Source organism: Procambarus clarkii, chromosome 4, assembly GCF_040958095.1.
Source record: "Procambarus clarkii isolate CNS0578487 chromosome 4, FALCON_Pclarkii_2.0, whole genome shotgun sequence".
NCBI lineage: Eukaryota > Metazoa > Arthropoda > Malacostraca > Decapoda > Cambaridae > Procambarus > Procambarus clarkii.
The window spans coordinates 51,707,296-51,734,295 of record NC_091153.1 but is presented as its reverse complement, the minus strand read 5'-3'; the positions used below and the strand labels follow the sequence as shown (position 1 = coordinate 51,734,295).

Below are 27,000 nucleotides of genomic sequence, written 5' to 3'. Positions count from 1 at the left end.
CCCAAGCTTACTTATAATAATTGATGTTTCTTCCCTAAGCCAAAATTCTTATGGCCGGCACGTCCTCAGTGTACAGGACAAGTAAAGATTAACATCTGTACAGATGCAGCTTCTCACCTCAGTTGTCACTGACCACCTCCATACAGTAAACATTATAGGTAAGCTTATCGTACTCTACTTTCTTCCCCACTCTCTTGCTTTGTCTTCATCATCTACCTTTTTGTTTTAGTGGCATTTGTCTCTCTCTCTCTCTCTCTCTCTCTCTCTCTCTCTCTCTCTCTCTCTCTCTCTCTCTCTCTCTCTCTCTCTCTCTCTCTCTCTCTCTCTCTCTCTCTCTCTCTCTCTCTCTCTCTCTCTCTCCCTCTCTCTCTCTCTCTCTCTCTCTCTCTCTCTTCTCTCTCTCTCTCTCTCTCCCCCTCTCTCTCTCTCCCTCTCTCTCTCTCTCTCTCTCTCTCTCTCTCTCTCTCTCTCTCTCTCTCTGCCTCTCTCTGTCTCTGTCTGTCTCTCTCTGTCTCTGTCTCTCTCTCTCTCTCTCTCTCTCTCTCTCTCTCTCTCTCTCTCTCTCTCTCTCTCTCTCTCTCTCTCTCTCTGTCTCTCTCTCTCTCGCTCTCTCTCTCTCTCTCTCTCTCTCTCTCTCTCTCTCTCTCTCTCTCTCTCTCTCTCTCTCTCTCTCTCTCTCTCTCTCTCTCTCTCTCTCTCTCTCTCTCTCGCTCTCTCGCTCTCGTTCTCTCGCTCTCTCTCTCTCTCTCGCTCTCTCTCTCTCTCTCTCACGGTAGAAATCTGGCATGACACATGACTCAATAAGAGACCAATCTATGGCACTGTTATTATTTTATTTAAAAATTTGCTATTATTTAAATTGCACAAAAGAACTTTAATGTGTACAACAATTACATTACCGGACCATTTACACTAATCTTCTCTCAAGAATTTTCGAAGACGAATGTTCTGGAGTCTAAGACGTCTTGGTACAATTTCATACAGAAAAGTTGGATTAACCTAACCTACCCAAACTTAACCAAACCTAATCTAAGCAAAACAAACCTAACGAAATCAAACCGAATGTAATCAAACCTAACCAAACCAAACCCAATCAAACCAAATCTAGCCAAACTAAGCACACACAAAAATCCCACCAACTCATATAAATCAATGAGAAAATCCACCAAGGCAGTGAGGTGGGCGCGAACCTGCGACCAAGGCAATGTCAAGCCACATACTCTACCACTAAACCACCGCCGACTTGTAAAAAATCATACAACCGGATTTTTTCTGAAATCCTGTTTCTACCGTGATTTCTGTGTGTTTCTGTGTTTTCTCACTGTAAGGTATAGGATTATTTTGCCCTTCCAACCGATTGCTTGTGGGTCACAAAAACTTTGACTGGCTTCAGTAGGGAGCTCCAGACTTCATGTGATTTCAGTAGAAATCCGGTTAGATGACCCTTACAAGTCCTCGCTGGTCTTGTGGTAGGGTATGGGGCTTAGCACTGCCTTGCTCGCAGGTTCGCACCCACCTCACTGCCCTAGTGGATCTTCTCATGGTTATACCAAATTAATCCTAAGCTAACTAAACCAAACCTAATCAAATCAAACCAGAAAAAAACTTAATCTAACCAAACTTAGCCGAACTAAACCAAATCGAACCAAAACTAATCTATCCAAACCTAATCTAACCAATCCAAGCCAAACCAAACCTAATATACTCAAATGTAACCAAATCAAACCTTGCCTCACCAAACGAACCTAACTAAACCAAACCAAACCTAACTAAACCTAACCTAATATAAGCAAACCTAAACTAACCACCCTTAACCAAATGAAACTTAACCAAGCCAAGCCTAACCCTACCCAACCAGACCCAATCAAGCCCAACCAAACCAGAGCTATTACTGGTTTAATACCGCCAGCCCCCATCTTCAACACACCCTCCTGTCATTCTGTCCTAAGACACTGTCCTGCCCGAGATTAATCTTTGACTAAATTTCTCCCCCTTTACCAGGGTTGAGTTGATCATGCATTAATCAGAGGATCACCTGACCTTTGTTTAATGTCGCCATGTTCTCCAGAGATGGTCTACAGGCCGTGTATACCCGTGGAATGACAATAGTGTAACAATGGTATTTTTGCTCGTTATTTTCTTATTGTTTATTGTTCCAAAGTACAGAATATATATATATTACTTTCCACAAACGTTGGCTGTGACCTTCGCCTCTGACAACGTAGGGAAGACGTCTTGAAGGCATCTGCCGGTAGTCGACTTATGGAACACGGTGTCACAAGCCATATTACTGAAAAAGACCGTATCACCTACAGCCTGTTGCATGGCAACCTGACTTACCCTTGTAAACAATTTAGGCGCGAATGCTCAGCTGGTGCTATAGCGGCCCCTATCCCGCGGCACCTTTTGTGGGTAACATGAACCTTAAATCCGATTATAGTGTCATCCACAGTCACTATATCTCCCTCTGCAGCATCCACAGTCACTGTATCTCCCTCTGCATCATCCACAGTCACTATATGTCCCTCTGCAGCATCCACAGTCACTATATCTCCCTCTGCAGCATCCACAGTCACTATATCTCCCTCAGTAACATCCACAATCACTATATCTCCCTCTATAGCCTCCACAGTCACTATATCTCCCTCTGCAGCATCCACAGTCACTATATCTCCCTCTGTAGCATCCACAATCACTATATCTCCCTCTATAGCATCCACAGTCACTATATCTCCCTCTGCGGCATCCACAGTTACTATATCTCCCTCTGCATCATCCACAGTCACTATATCTCCCTCTGCAGCATCCACAGTCACTATATCTCCCTCTGCAGCATCCACAGTCACTATATCTCCCTCTGCAGCATCCACAGTCACTTTATCTAACTCTGCAGCATCCACAGTCACTATATCTCCCTCTGCAGTATCCACAGTCACTATATCTCCCTCTGCAGCATCCGCAGTCACTATATCTCCCTCTGCAGCATCCTCAGTCACTATATCTCCCTCTGCAGCATCCACAGTCACTATATCTCACTCTGCAGCATCCACAGTCACTATATGTCCCTCTGCAGCATCTATAGTCACTATATCTCCCTCTGCAGCATCCACAGTCACTATATCTCACTCTGCAGCATCCACAGTCACTATATGTCCCTCTGCAGCATCTATAGTCACTATATCTCACTCTGCAGCATCCACAGTCACTATATCTCCCTCTGCAGCATCCACAGTCACTATATCTCCCTCTGCAGTCTGCATCATCCACAGTCACTATATGTCCCTCTGCAGCATCTATAGTCACTATATCTCACTCTGCAGCATCCACAGTCACTATATCTCACTCTGCAGCATCCACAGTCACTATATCTCCCTCTGCAGTCTGCATCATCCACAGTCACTATATGTCCCTCTGCAGCATCTATAGTCACTATATCTCACTCTGCATCATCCACAGTCACTATATCTCCCTCTGCAGCATCCTCAGTCACTATATCTCCCTCTGCAGCATCCACAGTCACTATATGTCCCTCTGCAGCATCCACAGTCACTATATCTCCCTCTGCATCATCCACAGTCACTATATCTCACTCTGCAGCATCCACAGTCACTATATCTCCCTCTGCAGCATCCATAGTCACTATATCTCCCTCTGCAGCATCCACAGTCACTATATCTCCCTCTGCAGCATCCACAGTCACTATATCTGCCTCTGCAGCATCCACAGTCACTATATCTCCCTGTGCAGCATCCATAGTCTCTATATCTCCCTCTGCAGCATCCACAGTCACTATATCTCACTCTGCAGCATCCACAGTCACTATATCTCACTCTGCAGCATCCACAGTCACTATATCTGCCTCTGCAGCATCCACAGTCACTATATCTCCCTGTGCAGCATCCATAGTCTCTATATCTCCCTCTGCAGCATCCACAGTCACTATATCTCACTCTGCAGCATCCACAGTCACTGTATCTCCCTCTGCAGCATCCACAGTCACTATATCTCACTCTGTAGCATCCACAGTCACTATATCTCCCTCAGTAACATCCACAGTCACTATATATCACTCTGCAGCATCCACAGTCACTATATCTCCCTCAGTAACATCCACAGTCACTATATCTCCCTCAGTAACATCCACAGTCACTATATCTCCCTCAGTAACATCCACAGTCACTATATCTCCCTCAGTATCATCCACAGTCACTATATCTCCCTCTGCAGCATCCAGTCACTATATTCCAGGGTGCAGTATCTCCATATTTAGTGGACTCGAATCTTCATTTAGGGCACCAATACACGAATTTCCGTATCCGCATTCAATATCCGGTGCGGACAGAAACGATTGGGCACGTTTCCTTTCATTGAATGGACCTGTTCATCTAGCCGTTAAATATGTACCCCAGGAGTTAGCCAACTGTTGTGGCTTTCATTCTGTGAAAGGTCAGAGGCTGGCCCAGGGAGACCTTGATGACAGTATTGGAGGCTTCCTCTCCTAGACGACGGGAAGTATATGGGTGTTGATGGAGCGTTACAGAGCACAGCTTTTATCGCCAGGCGAACCTTTATGAAGGCAGCTTCCTCTGCCTGGCGAACGTTCATGAAGGCAGCTTCCTTTGCCTGACGAACGTTCATGAAGGCAGCGTCCTCTGCCTGACGAACGTTCATGAAGGCAGCGTCCTCTGCCTGGCGAACGTTCATGACGGCAGCTTCCTCTGCCTGGCGAACGTTCATGAAGGCAGCTTCCTCTGCCTGGCGAACGTTCATGTAGGAAGCTTCCTCTGCCTGGGGAAAGTTCATGAAGGCAGCGTCCTCTGCCTGGCGAACGTTCATGAAGGCAGCTTCCTCTGCCTGGCGAACCTTCATGAAGGCAGCGTCCTCTGCCTGGGGAAAGTTCATGAAGGCAGCTTCCTCTGCCTGGCGAACGTTCATGAAGGCAGCTTCCTCTGCCTGGCGAAAATTCATGAAGGCAGCTTCCTCTGCCTGGCGAACGTTCATGAAGGCAGCTTCCTCTGCCTGGCGAACCTTCAAGAAGGCAGCTTCCTCTGCCTGGCGAACGTTCATGAAGGCAGCTTCCTCTGCCTGGCGAACCTTCAAGAAGGCAGCTTCCTCTGCCTGGCGAACCTTCAAGAAGGCAGCTTCCTCTGCCTGGCGAACGTTCATGAAGGCAGCTTCCTCTGCCTGGCGAACCTTCAAGAAGGCAGCTTCCTCTGCCTGGCGAACCTTCAAGAAGGCAGCTTCCTCTGCCTGGCGAACCTTCAAGAAGGCAGCTTCCTCTGCCTGGCGAACGTTCATGAAGGCAGCTTCCTCTGCCTGGCGAACGTTCATGACGGCAGCTTCCTCTGCCTGGCGAACCTTCAAGAAGGCAGCTTCCTCTGCCTGGCGAACGTTCATGACGGCAGCTTCCTCTGCCTGGCGAACCTTCATGATAGCAGCTTCCTCTGCCAGGCGACCTTTCAAGAAGGCAGCTTCCTCTGCCTGGCGACCCTTCAAGAAGGCAGCTTCCTCTGCCTGGCGACCCTTCAAGAAGGCAACTTCCTCTGCCTGGCGAACGTTCATGAAGGCAGCTTCCTCTGCCTGCATGGCGAACGTTCATGAAGGCACCTTCCTCTGCCAGGCGAACGTTCATGAAGGCAGCTTCCTCTGCCTGGCGAACCTTCAAGAAGGCAACTTCCTCTGCCTGGCGAACGTTCATGAAGGCAGCTTCCTCTGCCTGGCGAACCTTCATGACGGCAGCTTCGTCTGCCTGGCGAACCTTCAAGAAGGCAGCTTCCTCTGCCTGGCGAACCTTCATGACGGCAGCTTCGTCTGCCTGGCGAAAACCCTATAATGGCAGCTTTCTCAGCAGGGGGACGCACAGAGGGTGGAGACACGGGACTGCCTCTACACCTACTTCCATGGAGCGGGAAATTGGAGAGAGTCAGAGGCAAAAGCAATGGGATGCCCGGATGGGTATGGTGAAGTGGCCAGCCAGATGGTCCATTTGCTGCCCCACTGGCCTCCCAGCATCACCCACCCCATCACGCACTCCGTCACTCACTCCATCATCCACACTGGATGCTCTCATCCTCTCTCTCCAGCTCGTCATCCTAAAGTTCCCCAACGTCAAGAAACTGTCGTACTAAAGTGCCCTTGTCCTAACCTACCAGGGGACCCAAAATAGAAAACGGGACAGTTGGTCAATGTTGTGAATCGCTACCATTTTATAGTACGACAATTTTATCCCTTAGGTAGAGTACACGTCAAAATGCGACGTGCTATTATGAGAACAGGTTAGAGAGAGAGAGAGAGAGAGAGAGAGAGAGAGAGAGAGAGAGAGAGAGAGAGAGAGAGAGAGAGAGAGAGAGAGAGAGAGAGAGAGAGAGAGAGAGAGAGAGAGAGAGAGAGAGAGAGAGAGAGAGAGAGAGAGAGAAAGCTAGATGATTTATGACGGGCTAGAGAAAGTGAGAGAGAGAGAGAGAGAGAGAGAGAGAGAGAGAGAGAGAGAGAGAGAGAGAGAGAGAGAGAGAGAGAGAGAGACAGACAGACAGACAGACAGACAGACAGACAGACAGACAGACAGACAGACAGACAGACAGACAGACAGACAGAGAACGGGAGTCAGTATATTAGACAACCAAGAGTTAGAAAGGGGTCCAAGAGTTAACAACTTGATCCTACAAGGTAAAAATTATAAATGCAAATAGTACACACACACACGCACGCACAATTACGCACGCGCAACTGCGGTGGAGGCTGGCTCCATGCACAGTTTCAAATGCAGATATGATGGAGCCTAGTAGGCTCAGGAATCTGTTCACCTGTTGATTGACGGATGAGAGGCGGGACCAAAGAGCCAAAGCTCAACCCCCGCAAACACAACTAGTTGAATACAACTAGGTGGTTGAGTACGCAAGCAAACACTCCACTTAATGTATCGAGAATCTGTATGAATTTCACAAACAATTCAACACATATTACCAGTTTTACTGATGACAAATGTTGTGTCATTTATGCCATTTTCCTGACAACACCGACGTCGTGTTGCGGGCTTTGTCATTAACAAAATTAGATTTATTAAGAACACACCATCTGGCTGTGATAGCCAGCTAGTAACACCATCTGGCTGTCACAGCTAGCTAGGAACACCATCTGGCTGTCACAGCTAGCTAGGAACACCATCTGGCTGTCACAGCCAGCTAGGAACACCATCTGGCTGTCACAGCCAGCTAGGAACACCATCTGGCTATGCCAGCCAGCCATGAACACCATCTGGCTGTCACAGTCAGCTAGGAACACCATCTGGCTGTCACAGCCAGCTACAAACAGCACATCTGCGCCACATAATTTTCACCGTCGCAAATATTTATGGAGATCTACCTAAGGAATGAGATGGAGTTAGATCCGGCAGGAGGGTTCGACAGACAGACAGGCGGACAGACAGACAGACAGACAGGCCGGCAGACAGCAACCCGTTCTCACACAAGACAGTACATATATGACTAGTGCTTAAAGTCAATATGTGGAATGTGATTTAGTACATATGTGATATATTCCCAGTTAACTTTTTTACCAAGGCTCAAACTCTTCCTCACGTACCAATTTACGTCTCACAGTACTCGTCCATCAACGTAGATAGCTGAATAGTCGTGATTGGTTCAATTATAACGAAAATTGTAGTTTTCAGGTCCCACATGGGTTGTGAAATTCACCTACTATTGTCCATGCTCTTATAATATTACAGATCAGCTACATCCTATTGAAGGCTCGTAGTTTTGTTTTGAGAAATATTAGTTGTTCTTAGTAAATTATAATAAGCACAATAAATTATTACATAGAATAAGTGCTTCACCAATCAATATTATATACCATAGTTTGTGCTTTAGAAATCTTTAAAGAATGTTTTGTAGGAACGCTAACAGAAAACGATGTTATGTTGGAATGTATATAGGGTAAACTACTGCAAACAGGATGGTATGGTGTGGATTATTGGAAACTATAGGATTAGTATAGGGTCCACTACCACCTGTTAGGTGGGTAAGGGGTCCAATAACACCCGCAGGATGAGTATGGGGGTCACATCCACCCACAGGAATGGTATGGGGATCACTTCCACCCACAGGAAGGGTATGGGATCCAATACCATCCACTGGATGTGTATTGCGTCCACTACCACCGACAGGATGGGTATGGGCTCACAACCACCCACAGGATAGGTATGGGGTCCAATACCACCCACAGGATGAGTATGGGGTCCACTATAACCCACAGGATGGGTATGGGGCTCCAACCACCCACAGAATAAGTATGGGGTACAATAACACCCACTGGATATGTATGGCATCCATTGCCCCCACAGGATGACTATAGGGTACAGTATCGCCCACAGGATTAGTATATAGGGTTCACTGCCGCCCACAGAGTCGGTATGGGGTCCACCGCCACCCACAGGGTCGGTATGGGGTCCACTACCGCCCACAGGGTCGCTATGAAGTCAACTACCGTCCACAGGGTCGGTAGGGGTCCACTACCGCCCACAGGGTCGGCAGGGGGTCCACTGCCACCCACTGGGTCGGTAGGGGGTCCACTGCCGCCCACAGGATCGATAGGGGGTCCACTGCCGCCCACAGGGTCGATATGGGGGGGGTCCACTACCGCCCACAGGATCGATAGGGGGTCCACTGCCGCCCACAGGGTCGGTAGGGGGTCCACTGCCGCCCACACGTTCGGTAGGGGTCCACTGCCGCCCACAGGGTCGGTAGGGGGTCCACTGCCGCCCACAGGATCGATAGGGGGTCCACTGCCGCCCACAGGGTCGATAGGGGGTCCCTTACCGCCCACAGGGTCTCTATGAAGTCAACTACCGCCCATAGTGTTTGTATAGTGTCCACTATCGCCCATAGTGTTATTATGGGGTCCACTACCCCTCATAGGGTCGGTATGGGGGTCCATTACTACCCACAGGGTGTGTCTGGGGTCTATTTTGGCAATACTGCTTTTCCAATCTCATTTGTTGTTCAATGTAAAATATTTGTTGCTCGACTTGCAACAATTTATATATATATATATATATATATATATATATATATATATATATATATATAGTATAGTGCCTTTGCAATAATGTACCAATGTGTGTATTTTCATAACTCGTTTTAAATTGTTGAAAAATAAATAACTACATTGTGAATGCAAGTCAATGTTTACATGCTAAATCAGAGTTGCCAGATTCCGCTTAAAATAGCAAATTGTGCTTATTTTCAAAGCTTGAGAATTTAGCTTTAAAGTAGTTAAAAAACTACGAATTTCGCAATTTGCTATGTACTTTAGTGTACTATTTTAAAATAAGATTGGTTTTTAAGCTGCAAGTCATATGAATCTCAAAAAAAGTATATTATTAACAATCTTATCTCCATAGTTCACTAGTTTCTGTAAATCAGATCTGGTAACTGTAGGCCAAGTACTGGAAGACTCAAGACACAATGTGTTGAAGCTATTCTCTTTGAAGAAGTCATCTCGACAGGATCTTCCAGCTCCAGCTATAAAACTTCACCAAACATGGATCTACCTAGTACATCAAATGGTAAGGAATTACTGAACTGTACAAAGTTTTATGCTAGAACATTTGTTACAGAATTGTCCCTGTCAGGGACAATTCAGTCCCTATTCTATGTGTACTCCATCACATAGTGACGGAGTATGTGGGAATAATTTTGTTGACACTGTCCATTTTGTCAATTCTACAACAGCAGATAATATGAATTCCCAGAGATATTTGTAACTTGAGATACTTGGTTTGGTTTGGTTAAGTTAGGTTAGGTTAGCCTAACCCAGTAAATCCTCCCCGGCTAGAATATAAACCCCGGACAAAGTGCTCGTGAAATGCCAGGCATTTGCAAATATGAGGATGTGGTTGATTAGATTATATTCTTTTCTATATCATAGATGTTCAATATATGAAAAATATTTTAGACTTAAAAATGGACCCCTGAGGTACTCAACTTAACACATTTCTTCATATTCATTCCCATTTAGTATGACCTTTTGCTCTCTTTGTTTTAACTATTGTTTTGTGCACTTTACAATTTTTTTCATGAACCTGTAATTTCCTTGCTAGTCTTCCATGTGGTACCTTATTAAAGTCTTTAGCATAATCCATGTATACTACATCCACCGGAAACCCTTTATCTGAGTACCATGTTACCATGTCCCAAAAGTGAGGAGGTTTATAAGGTAGCATCTGTTTTTAAGAAGACCATGGTGTGTCGATTGAATAAGATTGTTCACTGAAAGATGGTAAATGATTCCCTCCCTTAGGATTTTCGCCATGAGCTTGCAGATGTGTTATACCTAGCTGATTGGACATTAGTTTTGTGCTTAACTCTTTCTGCTTTTTTTTTAAATACTGTAAGGGTGAAATTTTCATATTTCAAATCTCGGGGTACTATCCCTTGGTTCAGATATTTTGTGGAAAGTATTTTCAGCAGTATTCATAGTTCTTCTGTCAGTTTATTTTCCTTTATAATTAAGGTTTGTTTTCTTTTGTACCATAGAAAGTACCACAGAAAGGTGTTATAATGTTGTGTTAGCTTTTCTGTACAATTTTTCTTTTTTGTTTGTATAAAAGGCTATGCAATGAATTCAAATATTTACGCTACCAATCAATTTTTCAGATAGATCATCGGATTTTGACAGTATGCTGTACATACCAGATGTTCCAAAAATAACTACAGACAACAATAATGGTACTGTGTTTACTATTTTTATACTTTATATATAGGAAGACAAGTTCAATCAATGAGCATTTTAATATATCATCAAAATTTTCATACATTTCTTTCACTTTGTTACACTTGTAAAAACTTATTCTTAGCTATATTTATATAAATGTTAATACCACTGTTAAATGAACATATTGATTTGTGTCCTTATTAGTTATAGCTTATTTATGTTGACCCAGCACCTTACTAAAGGGATTACCTTAACTTGTGTCACTATCTCTCTAGGGGGCTCCAGGTAGGCAGTATAGGTAATGCCACTAACATGCATATCATTATGGGAAAGTCCATAATTTAACACATAATTATAAGTAGGAAATTTGTAGCAAATTTTAAGATTATTAATAGGTACATTGTAGCATAATTTTGCATAAGCATAATTTTCTTGTTTTGTTCTTGTACTTTTCCTTCGAACAGTATTATTTTCTCTTCAGAATTTCACCGGAGAATAGCAGTGATGACTAGAGAACATCTTGAACGTGAGTACCAGAAAGCACGTGCTGCAATGATACAAAGAAATGAGTACTTGAAGAGACTCTTAAACGTGGAGGAACCAAACTCAATAAAGGTGACAAACAAGAAACAGAAAAAAGATAACATACAGGATGTATCACACATTAATTCAAAACAAAGACCAGCTGCACCCCAATCTGATGGTAATCTTCTATTATTTTCTTAACAATATTTCTACAGCTGTTATTTGTGTACTTTCCAATAATATTTGTTGCCTATTTTTAAGTGTATGCTAGACAATTATGGAGATTAAATTACTATAACACTGAACAACTTGGTAGCATAAAGTTAGTTATAGTAATATCTTGAGATTTGTCTGAAAATATTAATACTTGTATACAATTTGCAATTATGTACCATGCTTAAATCTTCAAATGTGCCACCCAGACATTCTGCCTGCTATACTTTCACCACCACACATTCAAAATGCGGGCTATTCTACTAGTGGCAGAACGTACACTCAAAGTTATTTGGCAGCTGGTGAAGAAACTTTGGAATCATTTGATGTTGGTATGTCCCAACATCATTTGTTGGTATTTAAATGAGGGTTTATTTAATGGACACACGTCATAAATATTATGTACCAAAATTGTGCTTAATGCCTATGAAATTTTGTTTAACATATTATACTAATCATTCCTTTCACTTACAAATTTTTCTTACTAATTTGTAATCCCATATTTCAAAGTACTTGCTGCAGAACTTGAACAAATTAAAGATTCTCAGCCAAGTGTTTCTGACTGGCAAAAAAGAAGAAAAAATGCAGAGATTAATTGGGGAGAAAGCAGGGCAATGCTGTTCGATTGGACATTGTCTGAGTTGGGTGTTCCAGATAAAGGTAAATTAAATATTGCTGTGTTCATTAAGGTTATACTGTATAATAAGCATCATATGCATATTAATGACACTCTATTAATACATTTAGACTTCAGATTGTTTAAAATGTTAGGTATACAGTATTTAAAATTAGTATAAATAATTACCCCTTTTTTCATCAGGTAAAGTTTGTGTACAATGTACAAATTGTGAGGCAAGCATCAAATGTGAAGACTGTTTTGCATTTTTGTGTCACATTTGTGACCAAATGCAACATTTTCTCATGCCTTTCCACCACAGATTATATTGGAAAAATGGCTTTTATGAGCCATTAGACCCGACACAAACTGTGTGCCCTGAAGGAAATATCTTTCACTGGAGTAAGTATACGATACCTGTATAAAATCCGTACTTTGTTCCGAGATTACTTCTACTTCCCAATCCCAGTCTAGAGCTACGATTATCTTGGTATAACAAAATAAAATGAATAAATGTTTCATTTCAGTCATTACAACATTTGGAGAAGTCTTAAAGTTTAAACCTGACACTTGGTTTTATAGATTGATTTAATCGTCTGATTGTTTCTTTTCTGTGAATTTCTCAGTCATTATCTGGAGAATAATGTCAATATTTTGTACAATCAAGAAACAATGAAATATTCAGTCTGAAATTCTTTTCCATAAAACTCATTTTGTCAAACTGTCTTCCTTTTCTTTGTTACCAGAACCTGTTGTACCAGCCCAACCACCAAATTCTTGCCCCAACTGCACAGATTGCAAGTTTAAAATTTCAAGCTCCAGCAATCTCTGCATCTTCATCACTATAATGGGTAAATAAACTTTAAAATTTACCCTTTTATTTCCATTACCGGATATTCCTGAATCACAATACATTTTGAAATTTTTGTTGCTATAAATGTTAATTTTTACATCACTATTTTAGCAAGTCGCCACACCACTCAATGCACTGTATTTTAAACTACAGGAAGGTATGACCTCTATACTCCAATCTATACATGCCACTGTGGATATGAGCATCAACAACTAGGCAAGAATAAAGAAATAAAGTAATAAAGTAATAAAGAAACATTAATTTTTTGGGTAGGGTGACTGAAACTCATCCTGGGGTAAAAATGTTTATTTAAATTTATTATAGTTAAATGAATTTAGTAAATTATTCCATATATTGTATTATAAGTGAATTGACACTAAACTATAAATGATACTAATAAGGTTTTAAAAATGAAAAACAGTAAAAATCCTTCATGTAAGATATGGAAGTTGAAAAGTAAATTAACTGTAAACTAAATTATAAACTGTAGACATAATATAAAGTATTATAAGTAAAATACCTATAAACTACCAAATAATGTGTAAGGAACCATTTCTATTGTTTGTCCTTTTTTACCTGTTTCCTCAGGTATTTTAAAATTCCCATTCCGTTGTTACTACACTGTTTTCCTGGTGTAGTTACCTGTGGTTCAAATTTTACTACTTGTACTTCTTGCTGTTTCTGAAGGATTGCTAATGGTAGCCCTTGTTGCACCGGCGGAACTTTTTGTAAATGTTCCACCTGCGGAACTTTTTGTAATTGTTGAATTTCTTGCACCTGCGGTACTTTTTGGACTTTATGCACCTGCTGCACTTGTAGCTCGTCAGGATTTTTTTCCAGGGCATTATCGCTATCACCTTCTGATCCTAATGTAAGTTTATCTGCATCAAGCTTCCTTGTGCGTGCTGGAATAAAAAATAAAAATAAAAAATAAAAAATTTTGAAATGGAAGATCCTGTGTAACAAATTTAATCAGTTACTATGATCGAGCCGCAGAAATTTTACAGGAAAGATATGGTTGGGTTGACTGCATCTATCTGGACCTAAAAGAGGCATTCAATAGAATTCCACATAAGAGTTTGTTCTGGAAACTGGAACATATTGGAGGGGTGACAGGTAAGCTTCTAACATGGATTAAAAAATTTCAAACTGATAGAAAAATGAGGGCAGTAATCAGAGGCAATGTATTGGACTGGAGAAATGTCACGAGTGGAGTACCACAGGGTTTAGTTCTGGCATTCATGGATAAATAATAAATAAATTGTTCATGATTTTTTTAGACAAAAGCTAGAATATGCAGCAGTTGTATGGTGCCCATATCTTAAGAAGTACATGTACAAACTTGAAATGATACAAAGACGTCATGGGTGTCATAGGGGCACCAGCACACTGGTTTGCTAAAGGGCCCTTAATGCTGTCGAGACCTTATGGGCCCTTGGACCCATTACGTTAAGACCAGAAATAAATATCTTTGATATCCCCAGAGTCAAAGTTATTCTGTGTAAATACTCTATGCAAATAAAGGGACCTTGTCTATGGAACTAACTTGCTAACAAATTTAAAAACTGTCCAACTTCTGCCATTTTAAAAAATAAAACCAAAAAGTACCTAAATTTTTTCTTGATAGTTTCCTAACTAGTGTATTAAACTCGCACTGTATCTTATGAAATCCAATGCCAGAATATATGTGCCTAAACCATACAACTTTTCCATTGTAATCATTGCTATCACCTTATATCATGATTGTTATATTGAATGCATATCTTACTATATTATACCTTGAAATATTCCTCAAATTATGCTACAATTTATATGTTGATAACCCTCAAATTTTACTTTAATGTACATAGTAATCTTTGTGATACTTTCTTACAATGTACCAGCCAATTTTTTCCATTTAAGCTTTAAATTGCCTATTTAAAATTATCTGTTAGATTAAGGACCTGCCCAAAACACTATGTGTGCTAGTGGCTTTACAAGAATGTAAAAACATCAATTCTATGTACTCTCATAATCCCAGTGTGCTATCTTGTATATAAATAAATAAACAAATAGTATGTAAGTACTGTACAGCATTATTCATGTTGATTCTATACCTTATCAAGCAAGTTCAGCATAAGAAGAATACAAATGAATACAACAGATGTAGACAAACTTCAATACCTGATTTTCAATCCTTCGTAGAACCCGGCTTGCTGTATTTCGTTCTAAAGCCTTCTTGCCTTTAAGTAGAAAACGGGCTTCCTCTTCTTTCTTCATTAATTCTCTACTGTTTCGGAAGTCACACTGGCAGAACTTGCAAACATTGCTTCGGACATGCACACATTGTTTGCAGTTTGTGCATCTCCTCAAGAATTTTCCCTGAAGACCTGAAGGAAATAGTTTCTAATAAAATACTTATATTCAAATGACCTATGCTGCAAAAATTATAAGTTAAATTGTTGTTAAAATGTACTACAGTAATTAAATATATTATTTAAATTATGAAATAATCTACATTAACACTAGTGAGAGCAATGTTAAAAATTTTAGGACTGCATCTGGAAATAACTTTAATTTTGGATGTGATTAACCATGCTGTAACTCGTATAACAAAACTGAGAGGAGTTGAATCCAACAGCCTGATTGACCAGGCTGTTAATTTCAAGCGAATACTATATTATTGGAAGAAAAAAAAATTATATATATATATATATATATATATATATATATATATATATATATATATATATATATATATATATATATATATATATATATGTCGTACCTAATAGCCAGAACGCACTTCTCAGCCTACTATGCAAGGCCCGATTTGCCTAATACGCCAAGTTTTCATGAACTAATTGTTTTTCGACGACCTAACCTACCTAACCTAACCTAACCTAACTTTTTCGGCTACCTAACCTAACCTAACCTATAAAGATAGGCTAGGTTAGGTTAGGTAGGGTTGGTTAGGTTCTGTCATATATCTACGTTAATTTTAACTCCAATAAAAAAAAAATGACCTCATACATAATGAAGTGGGTAGCTTTATCATTTCATAAGAAAAAAATTAGAGAAAATATATTAATTCAGGAAAACTTGGCTCATTAGGCAAATCGGGCCTTGCATAGTAGGCTGAGAAGTGCGTTCTGGCTACTAGGTACGACATATATATATATATATATATATATATATATATATATATATATATATATATATATATATATATATAATCAATATTGTAACTTTTTTTGTGTAATGACGTTTTCAAATAAAGTTAGATAAATATACACACATACCAAAAGAATAAGGGTGGTAGGAGAAGAAAATATGAAAGTGTTCAGTGAGGATCCACAAGGTCTTCTCTGAGTACTCTTTATTTTCTTCTCCGAGGCTATGGGTCCCTACACTTGCACCAGAGGTGGTACCCCTCATATATATATATATATATATATATATATATATATATATATATATATATATGTCGTACCTAGTAGCCCGAACGCACTTCTCAGCCTACTATGCAAGGCCCGATTTGCCTAATAAGCCAAGTTTTTATGAATTAATTGTTTTTCGACTACCTAACCTACCTAAGCTAACCTAACCTAACTTTTTCGGCTACCTAACCTAACCTAACCTATAAAGATAGGTTAGGTTAGGTTAGGTAGGGTTGGTTAGGTTCGGCCATATATCTACGTTAATTTTAACTCCAATAAAAAAAATTGACCTCATACATAATGAAATGGGTAGCTTTATCATTTCATCAGAAAACAAATTAGAGAAAATATACTGTCAGGAAAACTTGGCTTATTATGCAAATCGGGCCTTGCATAGTAAGCCGAGTACGACGTTCTGGCTACTAGGTACAACATATATATATATATATATATATATATACATACATACATACATACATACATACATACATACATACATACATACATACATACACACATACATATATATATATATATATATATATATATGACAGTGTCAGATTCAGTTTACTACAGTTTAGTAATTTCTTACCATTTGATGTACTAGGTAGATCCATGTTTGGTGAAGTTTTATAGCTGGAGCTGGAAGATCCTGTCGAGATGACTTCTTCAAAGAGAATAGCTTCAACACACATTGTGTCTTGAGTCTACCAGTACTTGGCCTACAGTTACCAGATCTGATTTACAGAAACTAGTGAACTATGGAGATAAGATTGTTAATAATATACTTTTTTTGAGATTCATATGACTTGCAGCTTAAAAACCAACCTTATTTTAAAATAGTACACTAAAGTACATAGCAAATTGCGAAATTCGTAGTTTTTTAACTACTTTAAAGCTAAATTCTCAAGCTTTGAAAATAAGCACAATTTGCTATTTTAAGCGGAATCTGGCAACTCTGATTTAGCATGTAAACATTGACTTGCATTCACAATGTAGTTATTTATTTTTCAACAATTTAAAACGAGTTATGAAAATACACACATTGGTACATTATTGCAAAGGCACTATACTATATATATATATATATATATAAATTGTTGCAAGTCGAGCAACAAATATTTTACATTGAACAACAAATGAGATTGGAAAAGCAGTATTGCCAAAATAGACCCCAGACACACCCTGTGGGTAGTAATGGACCCCCATACCGACCCTATGAGGGGTAGTGGACCCCATAATAACACTATGGGCGATAGTGGACACTATACAAACACTATGGGCGGTAGTTGACTTCATAGAGACCCTGTGGGCGGTAAGGGACCCCCTATCGACCCTGTGGGCGGCAGTGGACCCCCTATCGATCCTGTGGGCGGCAGTGGACCCCCTACCGACCCTGTGGGCGGCAGTGGACCCCTACCGAACGTGTGGGCGGCAGTGGACCCCCTACCGACCCTGTGGGCGGCAGTGGACCCCCTATCGATCCTGTGGGCGGTAGTGGACCCCCCCCATATCGACCCTGTGGGCGGCAGTGGACCCCCTATCGATCCTGTGGGCGGCAGTGGACCCCCTACCGACCCAGTGGGTGGCAGTGGACCCCCTGCCGACCCTGTGGGCGGTAGTGGACCCCTACCGACCCTGTGGACGGTAGTTGACTTCATAGCGACCCAGTGGGCGGTAGTGGACCCCATACCGACCCTGTGGGTGGCGGTGGACTCCATACCGACTCTGTGGGCGGCAGTGAACCCTATATACTAATCCTGTGGGCGATACTGTACCCTATAGTCATCCTGTGGGGGCAATGGATGCCATACATATCCAGTGGGTGTTATTGTACCCCATACTTATTCTGTGGGTGGTTGGAGCCCCATACCCATCCTGTGGGTTATAGTGGACCCCATACTCATCCTGTGGGTGGTATTGGACCCCATACCTATCCTGTGGGTGGTTGTGAGCCCATACCCATCCTGTCGGTGGTAGTGGACGCAATACACATCCAGTGGATGGTATTGGATCCCATACCCTTCCTGTGGGTGGAAGTGATCCCCATACCATTCCTGTGGGTGGATGTGACCCCCATACTCATCCTGCGGGTGTTATTGGACCCCTTACCCACCTAACAGGTGGTAGTGGACCCTATACTAATCCTATAGTTTCCAATAATCCACACCATACCATCCTGTTTGCAGTAGTTTACCCTATATACATTCCAACATAACATCGTTTTCTGTTAGCGTTCCTACAAAACATTCTTTAAAGATTTCTAAAGCACAAACTATAGTATATAATATTGATTGGTGAAGCACTTATTCTATGTAATAATTTATTGTGCTTATTATAATTTACTAAGAACAACTAATATTTCTCAAAACAAAACTACGAGCCTTCAATAGGATGTAGCTGATCTGTAATATTATAAGAGCATGGACAATAGTAGGTGAATTTCACAACCCATGTGGGACCTGAAAACTACAATTTTCGTTATAATTGAACCAATCACGACTATTCAGCTATCTACGTTGATGGACGAGTACTGTGAGACGTAAATTGGTACGTGAGGAAGAGTTTGAGCCTTGGTAAAAAAGTTAACTGGGAATATATCACATATGTACTAAATCACATTCCACATATTGACTTTAAGCACTAGTCATATATGTACTGTCTTGTGTGAGAACGGGTTGCAGACAGACAGACAGACAGGCAGACAGACAGACAGGCAGGCAGGCAGGCAGGCAGGCAGACAGAGCCAGAGACAGACAGATAGACATAGAGACAGGCCGAGAGACAGATAACACCAAACTCCAAATTCTTGTGTCGCGCACCAGGGGTGAAATTCCCCATATAATGAACACAGTGTCAATATTGTGGACGCCTATCGATAATAGGGACCTAGATAGGCAGCTAAATTGGTCCCCTCTCGCGAGGGTAACATTCTCTGAATAAATTATTGTCGATCAACGTCATTAGTGCAGGGTGATGGGAAAGGAGGGAGGGAAATGGGACAGAAAGGGAGAGGGAAGAGAAGCAGGTGCCAGGGATAGGTTGGTAGATCGTAGTGACAGGTGTGGATGGAAGGTTGTTATTAGAAGTGACAGGTGTGGGAAGGAGGTAATTATCAGGAGAAATCACCAAATCATTACGACTATATAGCACTTGGAAGTGGATCAAGATAAGGATTTGGGATGGGACGGGGGGGGGGGGAGGGAAGGAATGGAGGCCAACCACTTATGGACAGTCGGGGATTGAACGCCGATCTGCATGAAGGGAGACCGTCGCTCTACCTTCCAGCCCAAGTGGTTGAGCACCTGAAGATGAACTACTCACCTTCCACAAGATACAACCCCCCACAACAGTTGCCTAGTTCACGTGTACCTGTTTCATGATTGGTGAACTGAAGCAGCAGCTGAAATGAAACGTCCCAAACCATTTCTGTCCCGCCCGGGAGTCGAACCCAGGATCACCGTTTTTATGTCTAGAACGTAGACTACTGTACAACATGATCCTACAGACCACTATCGAGGACATGACCTTATGTGTGTGACCTTCCATTCAAGGACACGACCATGTGTATGGCCGCCATTCGTGGCCATGTGTAATCTGTGGACAAATTCAAGTCACAGTAAGACATGCTGCCAAGCTTCTGTCGTGTCGCATGGACAAGGCCATGAATGGTAGGAGTCGCCAAGGACAGCGTCACGAATGATACGTGTCGCCGCCTGGCTTGTGTTTACGTTGGACGATTGCTGGTTCGCCCTGCTAGTGGTGGTTTGCCACTGACAGGGTGACGTTTGGATTGGCCAGTGAAGAGGATATTGTCGGCTGGTCTGGCATTTACGGTGCCGGTGGACTATCCGTTGGTTGGTGTCGCCCTGGTGGACGTGCTACATGTGTAGCTGTCGGATTTAGTGGGCGCCTGAAAGTGCCGCCTATAGGCGTTTCTCGAGCGGTGTGAGGGGCGTGTTTACCCTCTCCCTGATACCGCTGGTTCTGATAAAGTGGTGAATCTTAGTGTCGCCTTGACGTATGTGGCGGTGCATGGTGTCCCCTCGAATTTCAGGACGAACTTTTAACCTCCTGTTTTGAACGGTTTGGGACTGTGTTAAGTGTTCGTTGGAACAAGGTCCATGCCGGGCACTGTGCAGGTATGCTTGACGGCTCCCGCTCTCTGACGATCTCGCTGAAGTGTAGTGTACCGTCGTCGATGTCTGTGTTGGGGTTACACGCTCCGCTGCCTGTATCGGAGGCAACCGCGCACCTGTTGTTGGTGTGGTCACAAGGGTCATCTGGCTGCAGCATGCGACGTGGGAGGGAGTTATCAGGGGAAAGTGCCAAGCCATTACGACTATATAGCACTAGGAAAGAGGTCAGGATAAGGATTTGGGATGGGACGGGGAGGGGGGGGGCAAGAAATGTTCCCCAACCACTTGGACGGTCGGGTATTGAACGCCGACCTGCAGGAAGCGAGACCGTCGCTCTACCGCCCAGCCCAAGTGGTCGGGTATGCGACGTGCGAGCAACTGGCAGGGTGCATATTTTTCGTGCGGAGGATTTTCCGCCTCAATTGAGTTCGGGCGGTTCTGATGACGGAGTGGCTACTGTGCCTGAGGCCCCTGATTGCCTGTCTGCTGATCTGCCTGTTGAGGCGAGTTAGATGGCCTGTGCAACACGTCTGGTAACTGCTGTGGCCCTAGAGGTTCTTGAGCCGGTGTGTGTGGGTGTCTGGCTGTCGCTTACGCTGCGTGTAGTGGAGGTTGTCCTAATTGAGGTCCATGTCCCGCCCCCACCTGTGGATGTGGTCCCGGCTCCCGGAGATGCTGGTTGTGCTGTTTTGGAAGGGGTGCGTTGGCCGACTGAGATGCCTGCCATGCCTGTGTGTGCTGGCGACTGTAGTTCTGCTGCTTCCATCCCTTTGCAGAAACGTGCGTGCCGGTGTTCTGAGGCTGTTTCCCTGGATTATGTGAACTCTGCGGGCGATGTGGCCTCTGTGGACTCTTTGGACGGTGAGGGTGTGCCCCATGTGGATGTGAAGATGGTGGCCGTGCCTGTGGTGGGGCCTGGCCGTGCCTGTGGTGGGGCCTGGCCGTGCCTGTGGTGGGGCCTGGCCGTGCCTGTGGTGGGGCCTGGCCGTGCCTGTGGTGGGGCCTGGCCGTGCCTGTGGTGGGGCCTGGCCGTGCCTGTGGTGGGGCCTGGCCGTGCCTGTGGTGGGGCCTGGCCGTGCCTGTGGTGGGGCCTGGCCGTGCCTGTGGTGGGGCCTGGCCGTGCCTGTGGTGGGGCCTGGCCGTGCCTGTGGTGGGGCCTGGCCGTGCCTGTGGTGGGGCCTGGCCGTGCCTGTGGTGGGGCCTGGCCGTGCCTGTGGTGGGGCCTGATGGGAGTGGTTTGGTGTGGCCTGTCTCGAAGCATTCAAGGTGGGCTAGGAGTGTATCTCCCCTTCGTGGTGTGCCTTGGGAGGTGGTGGGGAAGTATAGTGCTCTGGCATCCCCCGCCGTCGATGATGGGGCTCTGGGGGCTCCGAGTTGCTTCCTGTGCCCCCTCTGCGCCTCCTGCTGTTGGATCCCCACAGTGGGGGGGGGGGGTATCCCCTGATGATCGGGGACCTCGTCGTGGTGCTGAGGACAGATATAAGCCCGGGGGAGGGCGGGGGCTCGGCTCCAGTGCCCAGTGGCGAGGTCGATGCTGCGTCTGCATCCCCCTGCGGTTCCCCCTCCTTCGTTGCCCCGGTCTGGGGAAAACCCACTCCCGGCTGCCGGGGTCGTGACCTGTGAGAGTCAGGTGTTGGGCCCTCATCGGGATGCCCGGGTGCTTCCGATCCCGTGACGCTCTTCCACTATCTGGGTGTTGTGGGTGAAGGGGTTTGTTTATAGGGTGCCGGAGGTCTCAGCCGAAAGTGCCGCCTGGTGGCCGGCTCTCATTTGACACATGGGTGATTTGGGAAGCGTACTCCTTGCACTTTCCGATATACAAGTTCCGAGAAATATTAGTAGACATTTTGCGCACAACTCTACGCCATGGATCAGCTGCCGCCGTGAACTCGACACCCCGCCCTATGGTGCGGCGGGTCTCTCTCTAACATCTGCCTCTGTTTTAGTCGCCACTCCTCTATCTGCAGCCCGACGCAACTAGCACTTTTGACATTCTTATCCTCCTCAACGTCAACGCGTCTTCCAACATCTGACCTGGTGCTTCGTGAGGGTGAAGCCTTAATGCAAACTGCACTTACTCTCAAGAAGAAAAAGACGTGTCGCCAAGGACAGTACCACGAATGATACGTGTCGTCAAGGACAGCGCCAAGAATGAGACGTGTCGCCAAGGACAGCGAAACGAATGAGATGTGTCACCAAGAACAACGGAAAGAGCAGAAACCACAGGCAAAGTCTTCCTGCGTCCGGCCCCCAGCCAAGGAAATGGTTTCCGGATGTCGTAGCTCGCAAAAGATAATGTGGTGTGTGCGACGCTGGTGATAGCAAGGCTCCAGGCGGCCACACGCTCATTGGTGTGTCAGGAGGCCCCTCCAGGCGTGAACACCACCGGTAAACTTTACTCGACAGGATGACTACAGGGCTCACTGCCCGCTGTTGACTACCGTTATGATTGGCTGGGTGACTAGCTTTTTGGCTGACTGTCAGGCTGGCTGGCTAGCTGCCTGGTTGGCTGGCTGGCTGGCTGGCTGATGTTACGGGGCTTTCAACTTTCTGTAACTCTCTCATCTGTTTTAAGTAATTAAACTCTCCACTTCCCATGTACATTTATTAAATAGTGCTTACTGTAATGTCAGCTTTTATTCAAATCATAATGTATTATTGGAGTCTCCTTAGGTAATATAGGATGTTCCTCGTCCGTGTTGCGCGATTCTTTGGACCAGTGAGGAATTAGGTGACAGACTGCACCTGGGCCAGGCCAGGTGAGCTCGCCCAGGTGATCTATGCACATTATGAGACGAACACACCTGAGTTATGTGTCAAGAGAATCCTCGAAACACATCTTTAACCAGGTAACACCTGGGTGAAAGCGACCAGCTCCGGGGTTGGTGCAAGACGGCAACCTCTCAGAATACCTGCGTCGAGTCCCATGATGCAGAGCACACAACAGCAGTCTATGTCCTTGGTACCTATTTACAGATAGGTGAACAGGGATATCAGGTGTAAGGAATGGTGTGAAATGACCGTCCTGACCAATGGCATTACGTATAGGAGAGACTTGGTAGTAACTGATCGTCGTGGTGAGAAGAAATTAAGGAGTAGTTAGCATGCTCCACCACCACCGCGTCGTTACAAGAGGTAAACTAACCGGTTGTCAGGCTGAAATTAGTTGAGAAGGATTCTTGGAAGGGAAAGGGGATAGGAGGGGGAAGAGGACGTATCATACACAGGTGGGCCTGGCTTACCATCTGAAGTCAAAAAGAGTTGACAGGTAATATTACTTGATGGCTAAAGTTGATTAAAAGTTGGTCCAAGATTCCGTGTCTGTCAGCTATTTAACAGGATTATCTTTCACTCACTCACTCACACACTCACTCACTCACTCAATCACTCACTCACTCACTCACTCACTCACTCACTCACTCACTCACTCACGCAATTCCAGCTTAGCCTTTTCGTCATATCTTCCCACCGCAGATGGTGTTCTACTTCAAGACCTCGAGTTACTGCTCCTGCAAGTTAATATCAGTCACTCCCTCTCCTCTCCCCACTCTCCCAACCTCTCTTTGAAACCCTCTCCCTCCCTCCCTCCCTCCCTCCGTCTCTCCTTTCCTCCCTCCCTCTCTGAAAATCCTCTCACCCTCAATTTCCCGCCCAGACAATGACCGAAGGCGCTTGACGAGGATCATATCCCACATGAGACCACCTCGTCACAGGGACAGTTTACAACGAGAGGTACTCAATAGGATCGTCACACGGAATCACCTCATCAAAGTGATGATTCAGGGGTCGCTATCAACTCATATATCACCATGGACATCATATACATATAAATATACATTTGTACCCTTCAAAAAAAAAAAAAAAAAAAATATATATATATATATATATATATATATATATATATATATATATATATATATATATATATATATATATGTATATATATATATGTATATATATATGTATATATATATATATATATATATAAATATATATATATATATATATATATATATATATATATGTCGTACCTAGTAGCCAGAACGCACTTCTATGCCTACCATGCAATGCCCGATTTGCCTAATAAGCCAAGTTTTCATGAATTAATTGTTTTCGACTACCTAACCTACCTAACCTAACCTAACCTAACTTTTTCGGCTACCTAACCTAACCTAACCTATAAAGATAGGTTAGGTTAGGTAGGGTTGGTTAGGTTCGGTCATATATCTACGTTAATTTTAATTCCAATAAAAAAAAATTGACCTCATACATAATGAAATGGGTAGCTTTATCATTTCATAGGAAAAAAAATAGAGAAAATATATTAATTCATTAAAACTTAGCTTATTAGGCAAATTGGGCCTGTTACGGACCCGAATCCAGCGTCCGAGCCTGGAGCAGTGACGACCACGCCATCTGTGGGTCAGCTCCCGAAACCCCCTCCAAATGGACGACGACACCTGGTGAGGACAAGGTGTACTGGCCACGAGGGCTAGTTTCCAGTCCTGATTAGCTCGTACCACAGCCGCTGCTGACCTCTGGTGAGGTGGAGCTTAGACAGCAACGCCATCTATGGAATGGATACGTCGGGCGTTTGTGTCTAAGCCTGTAAGTGAGGTGCTCTAGTGTGTCTCTATTATTGATGGCATGTCTGCTTACAGAGTCGACCTGGGACTGCTGTAATGGAAGTTGAGTCAGTCTACCCAAGGCAGCCGTCTCGTCACCAGGTGTTTGCTGTAGCAGATGTGAGTCGTTCCCCCGGATGAACACTGTGGTGTTACCCTGCCTGTGAAGCGGCAGTTGAAGGATTGTCATACCCGGGACTGATTGGTGGAGACGCTTAACCACTGGGGTGTTGTGGAAAGGAGAGTGATCTGTGGTATCACACGAGGCTCCTGACTAGGGCGCGACCCTAGTATCGCTCGTGGAGTGGCCTAACCAGCGTCGCTGATTTGGAACCTGCCAGCTATCTGCTGGACTTGTGGTTGACGGCCTCCACGACGGTGCCCCCAGTGGAACTGTGTTTTGGCTGGCCTGTGGCCGGGGTAGACTCAAGATTCTCGAAGGATCCGTCGTGAGGCCACGAGAGCACCAAGAACTTGGCACCGTGAACGTCCAGGGTCTTCAGAGAAAGACTACATCGTGTATTATGGTGTTTATACCCCCCCCCCCGTGTAATCTTCTTATATATATTTATTGGTGGTGGTAATTATATTATTAAGTTTTTGACTTTATTTCCCTTCCCCCTTTAATTTACTTGCGTTACGGATCACATCCCTTGAAAGCCACTACTAGCTTGGGGCCGGATACCCTATCTCTAACAACATCTGAGAAAGAACCCGGTTGCGACCCGAGAGGGCCGTAACAAAATTGGCATCCCCAGCAGGATCCGACCCCTTGTCAAGTATGTTTGACAGAGGTGGTGAAGTGGCGTAATCCCTGTAAATAATTCCCCCTGTGTGTGACTATTAGGACGTTATACGTCCTGTGCGGTGCTCGGAGTGACTTAGTGCAATATTGTGCAGTGCTGTGCTCGCTGTGATTGAGTGCAATATTGTGTAGTGCGGTGCTCAGAGTGATTCAGTGCAATATTGTAGGGCGAAGTGCTCGCTGTGATTAAGTGCAATATTGTGTAGCGCGGTGCCCGGTGTAATTACGTGCAATATTGGCAAGTGCAGTGTTCGGTGCGGTAAAGTGCAATATTGACGTAGAACAGTGCTCGGTGCGTTAAGAGCTAAAGTGGAGCGGTGTGTTAAGTGCTAAGTGTTCCATCTGTGACAATGGCAGAAAAAGCTACCATCGATGATCTGGATGATGTTCAGGCTTTTCTGAACAGAGAGGACTGTCTTGCCAGATTAAAATATCTGAGCAAACAGGAACTCGTACTGGCGAGTGCCTACCTGGAGATCAAGATCCGTGCCAGTGATTCCCGTGTGGAGATCTTGTCAAAGGTTCACCGGCATTTGAAGGCCGAAGAAAAGCAGGAAGGTGAGGTACCAAGTACAAAAGAAAGTGAGGAAGTAGCTTCCACTGAAAAGGAAGATAAAGGCAGTGACATTGACAGTGATGCAGGTGAGCTGAATATTAGCTGTCTCACAGTCAAAATGCATGCCTTAGAGATAAATCGTGAGATAGAATGGAAGAAATTAGAAATGGAAAGAGAGAGACAAGATAAAGAATTAGAGATGAAGCGTTTAGAATTAGAAGAAAGGAAGGCAGAAAGAGAAGAGAAACGAGAAACAGAAAGAGAAGAACGAGAAAGAGAAGAGAAACGAGAGAGAGAAGAACGAGAAAGAGAAAGAGAAGAACGAGAAAGAGAAGAGAAAGGAGAGAGAGAAGAACGAGACAGGCAAGAACGACGAGACAGAGAGGGAAGAGAGAGACAACATGAACTAGAAGTATTGCGGTTAGGTGGTCGGAGGCTAACGACGGAAACCAGTAGTTTCGATCCGGTAAGGAACATCAAAATCGTCCCGAAGTTCTACGAGAAGGAAGTTTCGAAGTTCTTCGCAGCCTTCGAGA

At 44.0% G+C, this 27,000-nt stretch overlaps 3 protein-coding genes and 1 long non-coding RNA gene across 4 annotated transcripts in view; 1 reads left to right on the top strand and 3 right to left on the bottom strand.

Annotated features, from left to right (window-relative positions):
- The window catches only part of LOC138371617 (involucrin-like), a 64,660-nt gene extending 60,906 nt beyond the window's left edge, over positions 1-3,754 (bottom strand). Inside the window, exons 1-2 of the mRNA XM_069336572.1 lie at positions 3,611-3,754; positions 2,404-3,005 (exon numbers count right to left, since the gene is read on the bottom strand). Coding sequence (XP_069192673.1) covers positions 2,404-3,005; positions 3,611-3,754 — 746 coding nt within the window. The remainder of the gene's footprint in view (positions 1-2,403; positions 3,006-3,610) is intronic.
- A 312-nt stretch (positions 3,755-4,066) lies between these two features.
- LOC138371612 (tol-Pal system protein TolA-like) lies at positions 4,067-5,586 on the bottom strand. Its single transcript, XM_069336564.1, has 2 exons — positions 4,422-5,586; positions 4,067-4,221 (listed from the first exon to the last, which is right to left on the bottom strand). Exons 1-2 carry the CDS (start codon positions 5,584-5,586, stop codon positions 4,067-4,069), a joined length of 1,320 nt encoding a protein of 439 aa, XP_069192665.1.
- Positions 5,587-9,338: 3,752 nt separating this feature from the next.
- Positions 9,339-13,825, top strand: LOC123770841 (uncharacterized). The gene is made up of 5 exons (XR_011230106.1): positions 9,339-9,565; positions 10,656-10,727; positions 11,195-12,469; positions 12,814-12,918; positions 13,074-13,825. It is a non-coding gene; the product is annotated as an uncharacterized lncRNA (long non-coding RNA).
- Positions 13,212-17,050, bottom strand: LOC123770842 (uncharacterized). Its single transcript, XM_069334620.1, has 3 exons — positions 16,932-17,050; positions 15,084-15,289; positions 13,212-13,825 (listed from the first exon to the last, which is right to left on the bottom strand). Exons 1-3 carry the CDS (start codon positions 17,032-17,034, stop codon positions 13,787-13,789), a joined length of 348 nt encoding a protein of 115 aa, XP_069190721.1. The 5' UTR covers positions 17,035-17,050; the 3' UTR covers positions 13,212-13,786.
- Between the last annotated feature and the right edge of the window lie 9,950 nt (positions 17,051-27,000).

What these genes read in the sequence shown, in the direction of transcription:
- LOC123770842 (XM_069334620.1), bottom strand. Translation starts at nt 17,034, where the DNA reads ATGTGTGTTGAAGCTATTCTCTTTGAAGAAGTCATCTCGACAGGATCT. An exon ending in TCTACCTAGTACATCAAATG is followed by an intron (nt 15,290 to 16,931) that starts GTAAGAAATTAC and finishes TATTTCCTTCAG; the next exon opens with GTCTTCAGGGAAAATTCTTG. An exon ending in TACGAAGGATTGAAAATCAG is followed by an intron (nt 13,826 to 15,083) that starts GTATTGAAGTTT and finishes TTTTTATTCCAG; the next exon opens with CACGCACAAGGAAGCTTGAT.
- LOC138371612 (XM_069336564.1), bottom strand. Translation starts at nt 5,586, where the DNA reads ATGCAGGCAGAGGAAGCTGCCTTCATGAACGTTCGCCAGGCAGAGGAA. An exon ending in ACAGAATGAAAGCCACAACA is followed by an intron (nt 4,222 to 4,421) that starts GTTGGCTAACTC and finishes TGGATGCTGCAG; the next exon opens with AGGGAGATATAGTGACTGTG.